At 39.4% G+C, this 20,468-nt stretch overlaps 1 protein-coding gene and 1 long non-coding RNA gene across 4 annotated transcripts; one reads left to right on the top strand and one right to left on the bottom strand.

Moving 5' to 3' along the window:
• Nucleotides 1–1,583: 1,583 nt before the first annotated feature.
• On the bottom strand, nucleotides 1,584–5,424 carry LOC106953326 (uncharacterized). Its single transcript, XR_001426184.1, has 2 exons — nucleotides 4,962–5,424; nucleotides 1,584–2,589 (listed from the first exon to the last, which is right to left on the bottom strand). It is a non-coding gene; the product is annotated as an uncharacterized LOC106953326 (long non-coding RNA).
• Nucleotides 5,425–7,654: 2,230 nt separating this feature from the next.
• On the top strand, nucleotides 7,655–20,155 carry os9 (OS9 endoplasmic reticulum lectin). 3 transcript variants are annotated; one of them, XM_015042009.1, is made up of 15 exons: nucleotides 7,655–7,854; nucleotides 8,225–8,407; nucleotides 9,896–9,959; nucleotides 10,595–10,671; nucleotides 10,983–11,081; nucleotides 11,323–11,524; nucleotides 11,740–11,889; nucleotides 12,013–12,131; nucleotides 12,924–12,972; nucleotides 13,149–13,231; nucleotides 13,326–13,529; nucleotides 14,224–14,419; nucleotides 14,782–14,949; nucleotides 15,311–15,420; nucleotides 17,510–20,155. In XM_015042009.1, exons 1-15 carry the CDS (start codon nucleotides 7,687–7,689, stop codon nucleotides 17,645–17,647), a joined length of 2,010 nt encoding a protein of 669 aa, XP_014897495.1. In that variant the 5' UTR covers nucleotides 7,655–7,686; the 3' UTR covers nucleotides 17,648–20,155. The 3 variants fall into 3 exon arrangements, with proteins under 3 accessions (XP_014897495.1, XP_014897497.1, XP_014897496.1); XM_015042010.1 differs by having other exon boundaries at nucleotides 7,656–7,854; nucleotides 13,152–13,231; XM_015042011.1 differs by lacking the exon at nucleotides 14,782–14,949.
• The last annotated feature ends 313 nt before the right edge of the window (nucleotides 20,156–20,468 follow it).

Raw genomic sequence — 20,468 nt, 5'->3', positions numbered from 1 at the left:
CCACCGGAAGTGCCATTAGTAGGTGCGGTGTCACGATTTGCGCTCGGCCCTGCTGGAATATTGGTCGGGACATGTCCCTACCGTCCCTACCCAAACCTACGCCCATGGTGATCGGCCCTCATGGGTGATCGGTATTGGTATCGGCAGGAAAAAACCTGATCGGCACATCTCTAATTATTATTATTTTTAGTGTAATTCTTCTTATTGAGTTGTTGGTCACCTAGCACAACAAAGGACGAAAAACTCCTCAGAATGTGACTGACCACAGGCAAGTGGTCCGACAGGCTCCACCAGCGCTCCTCAGAATTCTTTATTATTATTCTTTTTTTTTTCTAGATTTGATCATACAGTCCAAACAACAAATACAATAGTTAACAAATTTCCAAAAACAAAACAAAACATTCTTATTCAATGAATCAATCAAAAATAACATCAACAGCAATAAACAGTAAATAACAGACAACTGCTACACCAATTAGCAGTCAAAACACTCACAAAACATTTTTCTACATATCAACAAATTCACAATCTGAACCCACCTAGCACAACAAAGGACGAAAAACTCCTCACAATGGGTAAGTTCACACTGCAGCCTGAAGTGACCCAATTCAGATTTTTTTGCCAGGGCCGTTCACACTGCCAGTAAATGCGACCTGTATGCGTTCTGCAGTGTGAACGGGCAAACGACCTGAAAGTGTCCCGCATGCGCAGTAGAGGGCGCAATAGCGTCAGCGTTCTAAGTGTTCTGCCAACTGCCATAAAAAGAAGAAGCGCTCAGTGTTTGCGGAAGTAAACATGGAGGCTAACGGTGGAGCTTAGCTTGCGTATTTGAAGTTGTTGTCCAGCCGGAGCAGCATATTAACAACTTAATCCTCATATAATCCGTCATGGTTGTTTTTCTTCCCGCTTGCGCATATCAGGACACAGAATAGTGAGATTTGTTGAGTGACGTTCAGTTCGGATGAATGCGACCTGGACGTTAGGTCGCATTTGAATCGGATACGTATCGGATATGGGTCACATTCGAAAAAGAATCCGACCTGTGCTGTTCACACTGCCATGAAAAGATTGGATACAGGTCGCATTACGTCAAAAAAATCAGAATTGAGTCACTTCAGGCTGCAGTGTGAACGCACCCATTATGTGACTGACCGCAGGCAAGTGATCCGACAGCCAGGCTGAAAAATAAAAGACAGTTAGCGCCGTGACTGAGTGATCAGCCACGAACACCAACCGGCGCAGCTCCCACTCATAGGGTCACATTTTTCCAGCCCAACCACAAGAAAACTTTACAAATTATATTTATAGATGTTAAATATTCTTACAGTACCTCGTTAATTGTTGAACTTGAAAATTATGACCCTAAGTAAAAAAAGAAGTGAAGAGCTGCCTCTCTCGCACCTACCTCCACCAGCGCTCCTCAGAATTCTGGTGGGGGAAGCCGCGAGAGTGCCTGACGGACCCGTTGCATGCAGTCACTCATCACACCACTAGGTGGCTCCAAATAAACGCATTGACCATCACTATAATCATTTCGATCAAAACTCACACAAAGACACACGAGCTCTTCTCTCTGTTACATCAGGAAATCTAGTAAAGACTTGGTTACATGGCCAGGCCTTCAGGCCAGTTTGAATAATTATATTTCCCCATTAGCCAAGCTGAGAGATGAGTGCTGGAATCACTGGTCCAGAGACCCAGTCAGGTTGGCGGCAGATCCAGATCTGCTTCTTCTCCTAAAGTGTTTAAGGAGCTTCTATTGATGATAAGTACAATCCTTGAGTGAAGAATAATCGATATAGTGATGTAAATAACATCTGAAGTCTAACACTTTAGATTTGTTATAAAACCACAGATTGTCAGACGGATTTTAAATAAACATACTCTGTATCATTGACTATGTGCCTGACTAAATATACACAAATAGTCCATATTAAAGACTAGTTGTATTTTTTGTCTGCATATTTTTATCTTAGTAAATACAGCATTTTAAGAGTTAACCATGTCGATGCAAAGGAATTTGCATTTGGTTTCATTTAGACCACATTTTCTTGGCCAGCGTTGTTAGTCGGTTTTCCCCCTCCTCACCATTCTAGCTCCTTGCAACCACACCTCCTTTCTACCAAAACACAATAAGGTCTTTATCCTCTTGCTGTGACCAACGACAAAAAGGAATAATCTGCTTGTGTACTTCAGTGCTTTGATCGGTCATGTTGTCCATATGTAGCTCTGTTTATTAAGAAAGCATGTGAGAATTCACCCATTTGTGAAAGCAATGAAGAAAACACAACATAAGCAAACAGAATCCATTACAAGCCTCCAGATGTGACGTAGTGTGATTACAACACAAGCCTCTGTGTGTTGTTGAGTCTGAGAGACACTCTGCTTTTGAACAGATGCCTGCAGCACAACTTAGGCTACAGCAATCTTTACACAACATATACTGCATTTTAGAAAAACTCATTAACCTACTCAAATTTTACCTCACTGGCTCTATCCAGTCAGAGAATGATTAGCCTTTGTTGGGAGGAACCAGCATTTCCAGAAACCAAGCAGGCAGTGATGTGAGCATGTGAGTTTCTGCTCCATCTGTAAGTAAGTTAACAAAACAATCAACCCAGTTATTCTGGCAGTTCACTATCAAAAGCAGAGTTAACTTTGTGTTGTTAGTTTTTATTACTTGATTGATTTCATATTTAACTCTATCACAGTTCTGATCTGATAAATACACAGAAATTTTCTTACTGTTAAGTAAGCAGAGGGCGCTCATAGAAAACGTGAAAAGTGCATGTTTCAGGTTGATTTTCAATAGATTGTTTAGACTCTTTAGTTAATGAACATTGATATAAATTGACAGCCCTTTCTCCTCATTCCTCATGTGTCAGCTTGATTTGAGTTCACACCCCTTCCCAGGAAACCGAGCATCGTTTACGCTGTCCTGTTTCCTCTGCCAGAACGCCAGCTGTTTTTCGTCCTCTAATTTCCTTTGCTTGCCCCTTTCCCTCAGCTGTCCTCACATGCAACTCTTAACTCTTCTGGTTCCTTTGTCGCTTTCTCTTCTCTCCACACTGTAAAGTCTAATAGCTACCCTGACTTACACAAATTAGTTAACTTTACTAGGCTACCAATAAAATGCACTATTGTCTTAACATATATGAAGTGAAAAACACAACACACATATTGTTTAGAGTGAACATTACTTTATTTAGAGTTAAGCTCACTTGTAAACTGTAAGTTGCCAGCATCTCTTTCACTGTGCATTTAAAGAAATGTGCATGTGCAGATCAAATACAACAAAAATGTCTCAACATAATCTTAAGGTGTTTTCTAGATTTACACAGTCCAGCGGCTGACCTCCAGATGTCAGCATCGCAACTTAGCATAGCTCAAATCATCAGCGAGTGTGGTACTTAACTTCTATCTGCTGCTATGGTTTGTGCTGAGTTCAGTCATGATCCTAAGAACTGAAAGCAACTGGATGTACAGACAAAACAGATATTGATCATGCCCCTTAATTGCTTGAGTATTCCTTCAGTACGCAGCACTGGAAATGTTGGCAGGACAGACAGTTTACAACATTTCCCTGTTGAAATGCAATGTTTTTGTTTGGTTTCATCACAGGATTGGGACACTGATGAATCCAGGTGGGTGGGATGCTGAGTATTTAAATAGTCATTCTGAGTTACTAAGTCAAAAGTACATCTAAAGTAGTTTATCGAGTGCATCCTACTCAATTGGTTTAGTTCCTTACACTCATCTGTGTATTCTACAAAGGATGCACTAATGGGTACAACGTTCTCTACTTTTCTTATTGCAATCAGTTTGCATACTTTTTTTAATGATGTCTAATTGGATTTTACTAAAGTTTTCTGGTTTGCATTGTTCTCCACTGATTCTTCTGTTACTCAGCTCTTTTCCTCATTCTGTGTCTCAGGTTGATTTTTAATACATTGGTTAGACTCTAACCAAAGCATCTGCTGTCACAGCAAGTTTTTCTTTTTGGTATTAATTCTTATTAATGGCTTTGCTCTCCCTGCATGCAATACTTTGGGTCATCCATCAACCCTTGTGCGTGCGAGGACTGAGGCAAACGTAGAGGACTGTGGCAAATTATACAAGTTTTACGGGTGTGGGGTCGGTTGGACCCCATTTGTAAACACAAGGGTTAAACTCCAAACATGACATTTTGGAGTTTCATGGGTCATCCATTAAACTCCAAAATGTAAGGGAGAATTATTTTATTTATTTATTTTTAACAGAAATTAGGCTGATGCTACAATTCAACATTGAAAGGAAGTTAGTGCGTAAAACTCCAATGTAAAAAAAGGGGAAAAGAAGTAAATGAGTAAAAATAAAATAGGAATATTAGGTTTTAATTAGGGCAAAAACATGACGTGACATGTCTTTGTCAGTTTGGTGTCACAATCAACACCAAGTATGCCTGCTGGTGAGAAGTGACTCACAGACAGGAAATATATGAGGAACATTGTTGGAATATTCTGGGGGTTCCTCCCAAAGTGGCAGAATCACTGCTGCTCGTTTGGGTCCATCTGGGCTCCTTTCTAACGCCACATGATCCACCGAGCGACATCTGTGGTAAAAATGGGAGGATAACGCAGTTCTCCGTCCTTCCGAGACAGCGGTGTTGAAATGCCTGTCAGCAAGCAGGCCCATTAGCCTATACCTTTAACGGTGAAAAATACTGCAGGGGAGCTCCGTGTAAAAGGCGAATGCACGCTTTACATCCTAAACCCATCTGACAAATGCAACCTCGTCCCTCATTTAGGCAATCTCTTGCACACAAATATATTTTTCCCCCTTTGTCTGTTGCTTAAAAAAATTGCTGTTCAATGTTCATCTGAAGCTCGAAGCATCGTCAAAAACATCCTTCTGAGAACGGGCCCCTTTCTCTTTAAACAGTGGCTTATTATTGAAGGAATTGAAATGAACGGGCTTCTCACCTCAGTTAAGACGCGCTCCAAGACGTGTCACCTCCCTGCTGCACATAGCGCTCCCCTGTGATGATGGATCCGTTCCACGGCGGCCTGATGGAGGTAAAACCAGATAAAAGGAGCAGACGGGGAGGACTGATAATAAGGCGGCCGCCGCACATCGCAGCACACGGCAGCAGCACGCTGTGGATGGACGAATGCTCCCCCTGCAGCAACAGCGGCTGCAGCGCAGTGGAGAGGCACCGCACCTACACCCCGAGAGCCAGATGGATGTCTGAGCTGCACAAGCTCCAGCCTGCACTGACGAACACAGTGCTCATTTATGTTAAAAATGCTCAGTTATACTGGAGTGTGTTCGCCCCAAAAGCATAAGATGCTTAAAAAAAGCAACAAAAAAACTATAGCTTTGTTGCAGCAAACGTGTGGACAATGTGTACAGTCAGAGTGTACCCTGGCCAATCCCTTCCTTCTGCTACTCTGCACACAACCCCCCACTACACAGCCCACTCAACTCAAGATTGGTGTGGCTGAAAATAAAGTAGAATATGATTGTAAATGTAATTGTAATTGAATGACAGATTCCCACATCTTGCACTGAGCCTACTTTGAAATGTGTTTTCAGAGCAGTGCAGTTCCACGTATCAGCTGTTTTTTTATGTAGTAAGAACAATGGAAATACATTACCTCTTAATGATCAGAGTACTTTCAAGTTATTTGTACTTAAGTGGCTGTATTGTGTAAAATTGCTCTTTTTTTTTAGCTTTACATCTGGCTAGGACATCATTCCCTCATCCATCATGAACATACCTGGAGTGTTACTTTGATTCTTTCATGCATGTTTGAGAAATCCTTTAAGCGTCACCTTTGAGAAGCAGCTCCTCCTCTTAGCTGTAGTTTCCAAGCTTCTGAGCCTCTGCATTAAAGACCACCCCTCCACACTGACTTCCTCGCTCAGCTCCTTCAAACTAGCCAGCAGCAATTAGCAAATTGCTTGCAATTGGTGGAACTGCACATCTGCTGAGCTAATTATGCCAGCTACTGAAAGCAGAGTGCCAGAAAGAGCAAGAGTTTCTTAAAAAGACAGAGACTCAATTTCAAGTAGTTAAATTATGAAGTCCAATTTCTTTTAAGTTATGTTTAATAAATGCAGCATTTTAATAACAACTGACAGTAACGTTTGTTGGGAGTCGGACTTCTGGGAACCAAAAATGTTCCAATCTCACACAGTGACATCAAAATACTTGGGAATCAGAATTTGCACCAATATTGGCCTTATGGAATTATTAATAATTGTAATAAGTAGTTTACTATGAATTAAATTATTAATAAATTTAAATGCTTTAGCTTAAATGGAGTGCCCATTCCAGTATCTCTGGAATCATAAACCAATCTCAGTCTCTTCACACACTTAAGCAAGTCTGAGAATTTATTAACAAAATAAAATCCAATCAGATTAATAAACCAACAATGACAAAATGAAGTGGAACACTGAAAAATGAACTTAAAAACTAACTAACTAATTAAACAAGAAAACAAAAGGAAAATCAGATTTGTAGAATCAAATCTGATTTGGATTTGTCCCCCTTTTCAGATGAATGTGATGAGAGTGGGAGAAGAGATTGTTAAGAAAGGGAGTCGGTGAATACTACACTTAATTAAATTCCGGATCCAGTCAACAGTGAATATGCCACTGTTTTGAGCATGTGGCGTATTCAAAACAGCAAAGCAAAAACATAATATAAGAATAACACAGAGTATTGCATGCTTGCTTAAGACATGAAAAGCAATTCACAAAAACGCCTAATTCAGCCCAGATACGTGACGGTCTTGCTTTTTGTTGAAGTCAGTCAGGTTCAAGCATGTCCAAAAATCCAAAAATTGAAGTAAAAGCAAATAAATAAATAAATAAAAATTGTTGCACATTTCTTTTGAATGGAGTATGCTATTTTTAATAACTCTGCAGTAAATTTGCAGTAAATTTGTCCATTTACATTTACAGTCTCTTATTTTTATCTTTCTATTTCTAGATCATTTATTTATTCTTTTATCTTAGTTTGAACATGTGTGCCTTCATTTACTTTTAACTGGGATCTAGTACACCTGAGTGGGATAATATTTCCATTCTATTAGAGAAACAACTTTTATTTTGGTCTTCTGGAGCTCCTTGTGATGCTGTCCTTGGAGTGTAATTCTCACAGCCATTGTCAAATCCTCTACTGCTTACGTATGTGAGTTTGTGAATGAATGGAAGCCATTATGTGCTCTATAAATAAAACATGTGTTCAAGCAGATTTTAAGTAGTCGTTTCATCCCAACAGCGTGCTGGTTTTTGTTCCCCGTCATCATATAAGATGCAATAATTTCATTTAAAATTTGAAAATGCAAGGAAACAGAAAAAGTAGACAATAAAGAAGCCATTCATTTCTATGCAATATGCCTCATCAATCACGCCAATTGTTCTGTTTATGCATTCCTCTCTCCAAAAACGTGTGTTAATTTTATAAAACGACAAACGCCGAAAGCTAGTCGTGTCTGCTGAATCCACAGCGCCGCCCCTTCAAAATCTGACCCAGTCTTTCAAACAAACACACCTCGGAAACGGAAAGCCCGCTGACGGACAGGAATGTGGTCCAATGACAGCACAGGATTTATTTCAGTGACCAATCAGCGTCTACCATGTCAGGCGTTGTGTGTTTTGTTGCCAGCGGAGCGCCTGAGGGAGGAGGCGGTGGTTATGATCAGAGGGTTAGCGATGGCCGCTTCTTCGGTACGGTGGCTGAGGAGACTGTGCCTTGTTGTTTTGATATGTCCCCTCTTTGTCTCAGCCTTTTTGAACTTAGAGGAGCTCAATGAAATGAAATATGGGATTCAAATTCTTTCCGACCCCGTCATCTTGGGGCAGGTGAGTCAAGGCGTTTCAGACGCTAACGGTAACATGTAGCACTTTGGCTAGGACGAAAGCTACTGTTTTTAGCGATAATGCTTTTGTGTAGTCGTAATTGTTAACGTACGCTAAGACTGTTGGTTCGTTTGGATTTAAGACATTTTCTTAAATCTTCACCTGGAGATTAGTAGTTGTGAGTTTACATGCGCAGCTCATTGCAACAGCTGTCACTACATCTTTTACACAGATAGCTTCTCTGTTTCCACTGTGTTTACATCACAAACACTTAACTGTTTGGAAACCATCAAGGTTGCTTGCTAAAAATCAATGTTCACTGTTTATATTAAAAGCTAAAACAGTTGTTGGGGGTGTCTTCTTCATGTTTTAGACCAAGACAGAGGAGGTCATGATGGTGTCCAATAAATACAAGCAGCTCTATGAATGTCGACTTCCAGCCCAGGCGGTCCGGTTTCATCAGGATCCAGCTTCTGAATCCGACTCGCAGGGCTACACTGGACCAGACATCCCGGAGCTGTTGAGGCCAATGCACAAAGCCCCTTGTCTTGTGAAGGTTGGTGCTTAAACGTATCTGTGTCTGCCTCTGCTTATCTGTGTAATCCAGTTATCAGATGCTCAACCTGTTAATTAATAAAGCGATTAGAAAGCGTTCGTTTCAAACTGCAGCATAGGGATAGTGGCTCACAGTTGAGCTTTTGCAGGAAAATAGTTTAATACATGTGCTATTGCACATGTTGCTCTTACACTGACTTTAATAAATGTTTGTGATTTTTGCAACGTTACTGCTTATACATGGGGTTTTTTTTGTACAGAGGTGCTTCAGTGCAATGGGAACTACTTGTTCTGTAATTGTACCACTACATCTTTGAATTTGGTTACTGTTTCTACAAGATAACACCATTTCCTGAAACCTGAATTGTTTCACTGTTACTTTTATCTTTCAAACAAAATGATGCAGTTGTCAGGCATAATGTTGCTTTTCTTTTCTTGGAAACAGTACATGGTATTTTAGTATATAACACATTTTCCTTGGAAAAATCAGGAATTTGGTTGAAGTCTTTTCCAGATCCGGACAAGTATGGAAAAGCAAAAAGTCTTGTGCTGTTAGATTTGTATTCTCTGTTCTTTCTACCTACATGATAAACATACTTTTGGAGTGTATTTTATTTAAAAAATACACATAATCCTCCTTAGCATAGATTTTCATAATCTATTTAAGTAGGTCTAGATTTCACTTGCATAACTGTCTTTGCTTTTCATTCAGTTTCTTTCAGTTCCTCCCTAAAAATCTGCAGATGCAGACACATTTCCAGACACTCAGAGGTTAATTGGATAGATGTAACTTAGTTAGGAGGACACATTATGATGATTTGTTTAAGAAAACAGTAAACAGACTGTGTTTAATTCACACATCTATTCATCCATCAACTATTAAGCCATCTATCTGTCCACCCAGATAGATGTCTGTTTTTGCACGGTCCATGTATGCCACAAATTTAAATATATTTTACATCTAAATCATGGAACAAACATAAACACAGAAATCATGAAATTTCTATAAGTAAAGGATTTTAAAAGAGAAAATGTTAAGAAACCTTTTTAAGTGTATGCAAGTTTACATTTTAGTCTCTAGTCATTAAGGTACGCTATGGGAAAAATGTGGATACAAGCACCTTTTGGAGAAGTAATGAACTATCAAGTTAAAAGTTGCCAGCTTTTAACAACAACAAAAAGGAAGTTCTGGGGCGCCCCACATGCGGAGGCTATAGATCCGCCCTGGATTCGATTCCCGACCTTGGAATCTTTGCTGCATGTCTTCCCCCTTTCGCTCAATCCCCATTTCTCGTCTGGCAGCTAGCAACAGAGACTACAAAAATGAGGACGTTTTGCAGTGAAGAAAAAACACAGTAGCCAGCAATTCCCCAGTTTTACTAGAAAACCTTCCATGTTCACACAAATTTTTTTTTTTTTTTTTTCTGTGTTCTGATGACAAAAGAAATGCTGCATCGAAAAGATAATCTGCTGTCTTTGTTTATTGCAGACAAAGGACTGGTGGACATACGAGTTTTGTTACGGTCATCATATTAGACAGTATCACCTTGAAGGTAAAAACCATTCATTTCTTTAATTGACAAGCATAATTGTAAAGTAAAAAATATATTTTTCACTGAACTAAATTTTTTCAGACCTATCTATGAGTTAAACCAGGGGTGTCACCTCCACTGTTGGTACTCTACATGTTTTAGATTTCTCTCGGTGGTGGTGACTACCTCCGAAAGCATGCTAATGTTCTGCAGAGGCCTGCTAAAGAGACACTGTTTGATCCACTTGTGTTGATTCAGAGAGAGAACTAAAACATGGAGGACACCGGCCTTTGGCTCCATACAATGCTGTAAACCAGGGACTCTTCTCTCATAGGCTGTGCTGTTGGGTTATAACTTGGTGTCGGTTCCTTGCAGGATGATGTTTAAATCATTGAGTTGCTTTTTTTCTTCTTCCTCAGAATTGTCAAAGAATATGAAAGAAATCCTACTTTAAATTATATATGAATATTTTGAACAAAGTTCTGAGATGCCACCAAGCAATTATTAATAATCATTAATAATTAAATTTATTACAGTAATGTTTGTCTGAGCTCTCATGTTGGTGTGAAAAGATCTTGTTCCAGAAGAATGTTTTGTTTTCTTCTGAAACCTACGCTGCCATTGAAACCTGTTTGACAATCGTGTTCTCTTCTCAGACTCAGAAATCAGAGGGGACGTTCTCTTTCTGGGACACTATGAGTCCGAATTTGATTGGAACAATGAAACAGCAAAGGTGAGACTCACCTTTTCTAGTATGAATTGCATGTTAGATCACATCTAAAAAAAGTTTGTATTTTTTTTTTTTTTAAATGAAGTAGATGTGAAAAAAAAATTGTGAATATATTATTAATTGTAATTTTTGTTGTGGAAACTGTAAAGGCATCAGAGACACGACTCAAGACAAAATGCAATCCCAGAGTTGTAACACAATAAAATAGGAACATAGTACATTTGATACTTTTTCAAGGCACTGAGTGTCTTGCGTGTTTCTTTTAATAATCATCTCTAACACATCATGTTACATCATATCTCTTCATCTTGCAGGCCTCTAAACAGCACAAACTGAAACGATACCACAGCCAGACCTATGTAAATGGGTCCAAGTGTGACCTAAATGGAAATCCTAGAGAGACCGAAGTCCGGGTGAGACATCTAAATTTACAAAATGATTGTAATCTGAGTAACCCAAGTAGCTGTGGTCAAAAACGGTTTGCATCCTATTTGCAGTTCCTTTTACATCCAGATTTATTTCTGTGTAAAACTGTGAGCACGACTGAATAAGCACCTTCTGTAACTTTCAAATGTTTGTAGGCTTCCCTTACAATGGGCTTGGGAGTTCCTTTTATTCTCCTGTGTTGACACAATGTGACTCTACTCTTTCTAGTTTGTATGTGAAGATGGCTCGAGTGACTACGTCGCCCGTGTGGACGAGCCACAGTCGTGCCGCTACGTGTTGACAGTTCACACCAGTCGCACCTGCCAGCATCCGTTTCTGCGGCCGCCGTCCTCCTCCAAGCCGCAGGGCATCGTGTGCCAGCCGGCTCTGAGTGCACAACAGTACATGGATTATGTGAAGGCTCAAGTCTGTGAGTGAACACAAACACCAGGTTCACAATGCAGGAATATATTTCTTTTTTTTTTTTTCTGCTTTTTTTTCCTGCTTTTTATTGGTGCATTAATAGCAGTACGGTTATACGAAGTCAAATAATTGATCTAATTTATCCGTTATTTACAAGTGTGGAACATAACAGGATGCGTGACGACATGTCTGTTGCTGCTCTGTTCCTCCGACTGTTCCCAGCGGACACGAAGCGTAAAGTGGAGCAGATCTCCGAGGAGCTGAAGAATCTTGATGAGATGCTGGCTGGTAATGAAGGTGGAGATGGGACAGTCGAGGTAACGGCAGAGGAGACCACTCCTCCGCCAAACGGCCACCAAGATGCGTCAAATGGTAAAACGCAAACTCAAAGAACTTGGACAATATTTTTAAGCTACATATATTAAGATTACGTATTCAGGATACAGATTGTAGTATTTTTCTTATTTACAAGGATGTCTGTTTTCTGTCTTTAAGCGGGAAATTCCGACGCGACTGAAGATACACCGTCAGAAGAGACGGATGATGCTGATTTTTGGGAAGGAGTGACAAAACCTGGGAAATTAAAACCCACAGATTCTCATCAAGACAAGGAGGTACTGAACGATGCAGTGACACCGAGATTAAACATTGAGGAAATTCACACGTTTTTCATGTTAATTGATGATGAGTTTGTTGCAAATTTTCTGTGAAAATGGTCAAAAACATTGAGTTTAAGTGATGCTAACTCCCACCAGTAGGTGGTAGCATTTCTTACCTCTGCTACTCTGCTGCCAAAGCATTTGCTGATGTCAAGTTATAGTATGTGACTGATATGGCAAGCAACAGAAAGTCACATTTACATTTTCTATATTTGCATTTACTTAAATGCAAATATAGCAAAATTCCATGCAAATGTTTCTAAAATGGCACCACAAAAATCGCTGATTTTGATTCCAAATAATCACAAAAACAACTTTGGAGGATCTGATTAAAGTAGTTCATTTTCAATTTACAGTTTCACTTATCAGGATGTAATAAAAAATATATATCAAATCCTATCCAGTATAGAATAGATTTATTTATTTTTACAGAAATTGGGGAGAGTCAGTAATGTTTTTTTACACTCCACCTTTCCTTTTCTATTGTTGTTTATTTCATTTGTCTCAGTGTACACTCCAAATCTTCAGTAGGAAATCACAGACAGATGTTGTTTGTGCTATGATATCTTTTAATCTGACTAAAACACATAAAATCATTTGACAAACTACATTTTCTGATTATAGAAACCCTCATATCTCCTTTTTAAAAAGTATTTCTGCACTTCCGTGATTTACCACCAGGGGGTGGGATTTCTCTTTTTCTATTGACTCTTTCACAGCCTTAACTAAATGTTTTCCTTTTTAAAGGTGGTGAATGGTGACTATAACTCACTAGCAGACAATGAAGCAGAAGAAGGTACTGTTGTTTAAACAATGAAGATTATAATTTATTACTATTCAGGTCACTGTTTTACAACCATAAACTTTTAAACATTTGCTATTACATGTTTTACTTGTAACTTATTTCATAGAACCATATGTGTCTATGTACTGTGTGGTCATGGTTTATGTGATTTTTATGTTTCCTTTAAGCAGAACGATTCAACTTTAAAATCATCACAGACCCAGCAGATCTGATGAAATTTGTTCAACACCTTAAGGAGAGCAACAGGAAGGTCAGGACTTTCCCCACATCTGGTTTTCTCCATTTCCTTGTTTTTGTGTGGTGCAGAGAGTAAACTTTGCGATGCTTAAATCCTTTTGCTACAGAAAGCAGAAAACCAGGCTGAAAGTAGAGAAGAGAAATCAACAGGCGACAGGCAACCAGGGAAACTCAGGGGGGAGGAGAGAGATGAAGACGAGAACTTGCTGGAGGAGTTCGAGGATGAGATGTCCGACCTCTCTGTGCCTTCTGAGAAGATCGAAGAGATAAAAGAAGAAATGCAGAAGGAGTTTGACAACATCATAGATGAGGTTTGAACCCTAAGATAAACCTTACACTACATTAGACACAGCAGATAATTAAGACCCAAATCTGTTTTGTTTTTTGTTTTTTGTTTTTCCCCAAATGTGATATTCATCTGATTTTTTTTTTCACACACAATTCAGATTTTTCCACCTTTCAAAAAAATTGAGTTGTGCGATGCGTATCTGATTGTTTTCAAAGTGTCTGCAGTCTGAACAGTCATGTTGCACTTTCTGTTATTGATCATAATTCTGCTTCCTTCATGTTGTTATGTCATCTTCCACTGCTTTAAACTGATCTGGTGATTCTGGTATTTGTTATCACATTTCAAATTTAAAAGTACTTTATCAATCCCAAAGGGAAATATTTACGTATAATAGATCCAGTTTCTAAATTAAATTATTGACATTAATAAATGTCGCCGTAACTCATATTAATTCATCTGCAGACTTCACTTTACACTTATTCTGACTCATTCTGCGACATTTACCTTCTTCTTCTGCGCATGCGAGTCGTTTTAGCGTCATAAAATGTTCACACACAAGTCCTGTTGCAGTCGCATCATTTGGTAATAATATGGGGACAAATATTGGACTTTAATATAAATTGTAATTGAGCATCAAGACCTGCAGTGTGAATGTTGCCTCAGAGATCTAATTTGTGGCATTTAAGCGAAACTGAACGTCGTCTTTGTGTTTGCAGGCCCAGCAGGAGCTGGAAACCGAGGGTCTTAAAGGAGAGTTTGATCGCACTCAGGCAACACAGGCTCTGGAGACAACTTTGGATAAGTTGCTGGATCATCTGGAGGAGAAGGACGTTGAAGACACCCAGCAGCAGAAGGTCCAACGGACCAGCGACCCGAGCAGAGGCAGCCCCAGCCTGGCTCCTCAGCAGCCAGGTAACCGCCACGGGCCTGAAGCCCTGGGCCGCCGCCATCCTGTGCATGTCTGTCATCATCACAACCATTCATGATCACCTGTTATATTCTTCATCTCAGAACACGGAGATGCAAAAATAAGAGATGGTCTCAGATTAAACTCTTTGTCGGTTTGTGGTCTTTCGCTGCCATTAATTTAGATGTGGGTGACTTAGTTTTCATCAATCAACACAAAACTGAAGTGAATGAAAGCAAACCCATTGACCTGAATTCGCCGCGCCACAGAAATGTTACTGAAAAGGTTGTTTGGCGCCTCCGGCCTGTGACGCTGCTGACGGGTTTTGAGGTGAATTGTCTCTTCTGTCCCTCTCTTGTCACCTCAGACCAAGCAGCTGACGACCACGTTAAGATCAAAATTACTAAGTATAAGACGGGCAGCAGCCCTGATGGTGAGGTCAAAGTTCAGGAGATGGGCGAAGGAGACCCCCAGTGGCAGCACATAAAGGACGTGGTTAAAGAACAGCTAGAGAAGGCAGGACTGAAGGCTGAAGGTATGAAGGGGCAGTGCGGCGACACACACAGCCTTTTATCTTTTCCATCGCCTGTCTTTAGCTTTATTGCTATCTGTCTCCTTCTGTCTTTATCTTTACATCTTTTATAGTAATTTTCCGAAACAGCTTAGCCATGAAAATGGCGACAAATCCTCTCTGTGCTTCTTCAAAATGGAAATAGACAGCAGCTGTAAGCCAAAGCTTGTTTAAAAGATAATTGGAGATGAAGGGTTTGTCATTTCTGTGTCTCCTTTCATCCACTCTTCTGTTCACTCCATTCATCCGTATTAATCTGTCATTCAGCTGTGTTGCTCTTGAACTGTCTGGGTAATCGTTTTTTATCCTTGTGTCCTTGTTAAAGGTAAAATTGAGGTGAAGATTTTGACGCGGAAGAATGCAGAGGACACAGGCGATCAGTGGCTGACTGAAGAAGACACCAAGTCCTTCAGGGAGCTGCTCATAAACCTCTTGGTAATTTACCCATAAGTCACTGTGACCTAAATTTAAGCACTTTGTTTGAAACCGGCTGTGGAGTTTACAGACCGAGTCACTTTTGCAACATAAGAGCATGTGACTGTATAAAAGCTTGTATTTGTTTTAGCGACTGTCTAAAATTCCTCAAACTGCAACTTGAGTTTGAAACATTAGCAGCTTGTGCAAATTTAAAGTAAATGCTTCTCCCATAACTCAGTCATAACAGTTACGTACGAGACGGCAGCTGGCCTTTTCAGATTGCGTTGGCTCCTGTTCTCTGTTGTTGCAGTTCCTGCTGCTTCGAGGGGAATCAGCAGGATTATGTGAATTATAAAACTTTATGAAACTGGCTATATTGAATTATAAGATTGTTTTAGATAAAAGGCATCTGGAATGACATAATCACTGTCTGTTTTGGTAAAGTAAAAATAGCAGTTTGAATAGCGTTTAAGCTCTCTACTTTTCTAACTGAACAACCCTGAAGAAAAGCATAGCGCAATAATAATCCATTAAAAGATAAAAAACAGAGTGAAGGAGTGACGATTGTTGGGTTGGTGCTTCTATCCAACCAACTCAAAATTTACAGTTCCACTCTCAGGATTCATGTGTGTCCAGATTCATAGAGGCAGAACTAAGTAACATCCTTGATTCACATTGTAAATTATAAAGCGTCTCTGTGTGGATTATTCTGGTTTTCACCATTTTTTTTTTTTTTTTTTTTTTTTTTTTTTAGAGAATAGGCTACTGTAAGTAGATCCTAATTCCTCTGAATGAGAGAAACTGAAGGTTTTTGTTTCTTGAAGTAGTTGGTGGATGCTTTCCAAAGCTTGGAAAGTTTTTTTTTTTTTTTTTTAATCTACAAGCTGACTGATCCAGGTTGGCCCAGTTTGCGCACAAAGACGATTCTGCTTCAGCTTCAAGGTTCTTGTCCGGGCGCGATGACGCAGAGTTCCTTCCCCTTTTCTCGGTCTGTTATTGCTGACATCGCAGTGAGATTTAAAACGTGTAAAAATGGAAATCTTCTTTTACTATTACTTTTTAGGCATTACTTGGCTTCACATTCAGTTAATCAGGGAGCTATTTTAGTTTGTTTTAACGGGGCTGCCACTAACAACGTTTTTTTTTTTTTTTTTTTTTTTTTTTTAAAGGTAGAAATAGAGGTTGGTGTACTCCTGTGTAACATTCACCAAAGGGGTCAAACTCCAGTCACTTAAGTCCAGTTTCTGGCACACCATATCTGAATCTAAAGGCTTCACTGGCAAATCAACAAGGTTTGCAAAGGCCTGGTCATTAAACATTTCTTTTATGCTCAATTCTGGGGTTTTTTGTGTGGTTTTTTTGAGTGGTCATTCACACTACTAAATCCTACCGCAGTCAGACTTATGTGTGAGCAGTTTTGGACCACAAAGCGACCCACATATGCAGAACAACATTGTTTACCAAAACACTAATGGATGGTACCATCTAACGATTGGTTTCAAAGTTTATTCAGCAACGAGAGCCAACATTTTTGTCAAAAAATCACAACACCACGAAGGAAGTAAATTAAGGGAAAAAAAAGCACAACTAATAGAGATGATGTTTTGCTTGGATGTGGAGTCCGACCAGGAGCGACGGGATTATGATGAGCTGTGCTGCAGTGACGACTTTCTTCCATAAGTTCACAATCATAATGTTCAGCCAATGTTTGCATCCAGATTTAATTCTTCTGGCTTTTTCTTCTGTAGAATTATGATGCATTTCTCACATCAGTGATGTAAAAGTAAAATGCAACATGACTGTTCAGGCGTTTGAAAACAATTGGATGATTATCCAATGCAATACCACATATGGAAGTGGCACAAATCCTAATTTTGGGGGGTGAAAAGATCAGAATTGGGCCTTTCAGACTGCAGAGTAACAGACACCTATGGGCAAAAACAGCGAATTTGGTTTGCATTTGCTGTTGACTCTGGAGTCTGCATCGCGCCACTCCTTTGTGTTAAACCCGTAGAGCTTTAGAAGCATGCACTTTTAACCAAATTTTAACTTTGCAAGTCAAATAACACTGCATCTTTCTAATTTGTTTTTTTGATTTACCCCACAGACTGGAGGCACAGAGGAGGTTTATAAAGAGCAAAAGAGGCAGCAGGAGCTTGAAAACAACTACAGGTTTGTATGGGGAGAAAGTCAGGAGGAAACCCAGTCCTCGAGCACATCGGACTCGGACGACGTGGACATTTGAGCTCACGGCGTACATTCACTGCCCCTGCTGCGATGAACTCCTGTGGAGACCAGCAGGTGGAGGGACTATAAACCGTTACCACAGTTTGTTTGAAAAGCCTGATCAATTATTGCTGTTGAATCTGATAAGTGGTATGTAACTCTGCTGTTTGCACATTCAGAAAATAATTTAATGTGAACTGAAAAGGCAATAATGTTAGTGTCTGCAAGAGACAACCTTCAGATGCTGCACAAAGTTTGCGTGAGCTGCACTTGTGCAGTTGAATGAAGTTATGCATTTTCCCTTTTTTGATGGGATTCAGTTTGTAGAAGGCCGACGGAACCTGATGACACGAGGCGAATATGTTTCTAGAAACATTTTCTGGCGTTACTGAACATTTACATCGACTTCTGAAGCTGCAGTCAGTTCTGCGACGCTGCCATTCACTTCACAGTTCTTACTTGCTAATTTATGAAACGTGTGAAATTCTGTACCTTGGACTGCATATTTGTCATGCCGAAAAGTATACGACGACGACGACGACAACAACAAGCACCATTGAAACCTGACAAATTTAACGAGAAAAATCACAATTATTCACAGCTGTATCTTTTATTTGTTTTATTGAGTTTTATCTGACACATCAACACAGTGACAAAATCCAAAGTGAAAGGAAATCCACGTATTCGGAGGTGTTTTAGTAATTAAAATATAAAAATTGTGGCTTGCATTTGTATTTAGTCTCCTGAGTTAATACAAAGTTGATCCACAGTTTGCTTCAGTTTTTGATTCAGGTCACTCCATCAGCTTGAAATATGAAAAATGGCTTGAAATCAGAGGGAATGGAGCTACTGTTGGTCTTGCCACAGCGCGTCAATCATATTTAAGTCTGCACTTTGGCCTGTTGTTAAACTTTAAGTTTGACCTAGGTAATTTTATGGTGGGTCTGGCTGAAGGTTTAGGGTTATTGCTTTACTGGAAGGTGAACCTCTGCCCCACCCTCAATGCTGATGCATCCTGCAACCAGTTTTTGTTATTGTTTTTTTTTTTAGTTTTAGAATTTTCCTGTTTGTATATTTAGCTCCACCACACTTCACATTAACTCTGCTCTATCCCTGCAGAACAAAAACATTTCCACAGTCACATTAATGTGACTTTCACGTCACATTAATGTTGTGCTCGTTGTGACATAAAGTGTCGGTTTTCCATCACATATTCTCTAAAAAAAAATGAAGTTGTAGACTCAACTCAGCAGACCACCTTCTCTCACATGTTCACTGGGTTCCTATCATGGCCTTTGGTGTACTTTAAACAGAGCTTCATATGGCTTTTTTTTTTTTATGCTTTTCTTCTTGCCATTTCCATAAAGGGAAGTCTTGTGGAAATGATGACTTGTGGTTGTCTTGTCAGTACATTCTCCCACCTGAGCTGTGGATGGCTGCAGCTCCTCCAGAATTACCAGATTAATTCTGTGTTTGCCAGACCCATCTCGGCTGTAGTTGTGCAGCACCTCTTCCATTTTCTGGCGACTTGAATGGTGCTCTGCACTGGGTATTTTGTAACTTATCTCTGCTTTAAATTTCTCCACAACTTTATCGCTGACACGTCGTCTGTCCTCTTCCTCTCTTCATGATGTTTGTTACCAACAAACCTCTGAGGCCTTAAGAGAACAGCTGAATTTGTTGGGAGATTAAATCACACTCAAAACTGTTCACCAATTAGTTACTTGTGTTTTTATTTAGGGATTTTAAAGTGAAAGGGGCAAAGCACTTTTCAGATTTGTATTTGAAATCCATTCGCATTTCTGTCTATTTCTCAAATGTTTACAACTTGATGTTGATTGGTCACTTAAAATCCCAATAAAACACCTTCACGTTTGCGGCTGTAACATGACGAAACATGAAGCCGTTTAACAGATATGAATACTTTTGAGCGGCTCTGTGTATGTGCACAAACTCTTGCCCCAAATATGTATGATTTTTCTGCCAAATACAAATGAAAGGATCTCTAAACGGTTCGATGAACCATTGTCGTGCAACAAGGTTTTCAAAGCATGTGTGTTTCTATTTGTTTGTGACAAAGATAGTTAATTTATATTAATTTAGCAAAAAAAAAACATGCTACCATTTTCTGTAAAGTTCATTGTGTGAAATGAATGAATTCAGATGTGGATTTAAAGGGCTGAATTTGTATAGTTTGTGAATAATTCTGCTTCTTGGAGCTCTGTTTGTACATAATTGTTGTCGATTATACATTAAATCATTTCTGTTGTGTTTTAACACAAATTAAGTGGAGAATAAACTCCTTGAGTAAATGTGTTTAACAATACAGACTCTGTGCTTTTGTTATATAACTCCAAATTCAATGGTGGAATGGTATTTCATGTAAACTGTGGTTTTATGCTCATGGTAAGTGCATTCAGGTGACAGGGGTGTGTTTCATTACATAGTCTCTAAATTATGAAGAACCTAGCTTTGTTAAAGCTAATGAGTTTGCTGACTGTCAGCTAGCGTATTTATAAAGCAAACAAAAAAAGTAATCTGTCCAAAATGCTTTAGTGTTTGACACGTCATCTTTCGCTTACGCTCCATCTTCCAATGGATTCAAAACTGCTACATGTGTTATGGTCCTTCGGAGTGCAAATCACCAGATAAAACCTCAAATTAAACCAGAAGTCGATATTGAAAGGAAAGTTCTGATCACTGAATCTCTAAATGGGAACTATGAAATTAAAGTAAAAGGGGAAAAAACAGGAAAACTGTCACATCTGATGCAAATACTCCAAATGTTAGATTGCATAACCAGTCTCTCCCCCAAAACCTAATAAGAAACTGTTGGATTT

Source organism: Poecilia latipinna, unplaced genomic scaffold (assembly GCF_001443285.1).
Source record: "Poecilia latipinna isolate Pla-1442-1.1 unplaced genomic scaffold, P_latipinna-1.0 Scaffold574, whole genome shotgun sequence".
Classification (NCBI taxonomy): Eukaryota; Metazoa; Chordata; class Actinopteri; order Cyprinodontiformes; family Poeciliidae; genus Poecilia; species Poecilia latipinna.
This window is presented reverse-complemented; position numbering and strand designations above follow the sequence as displayed.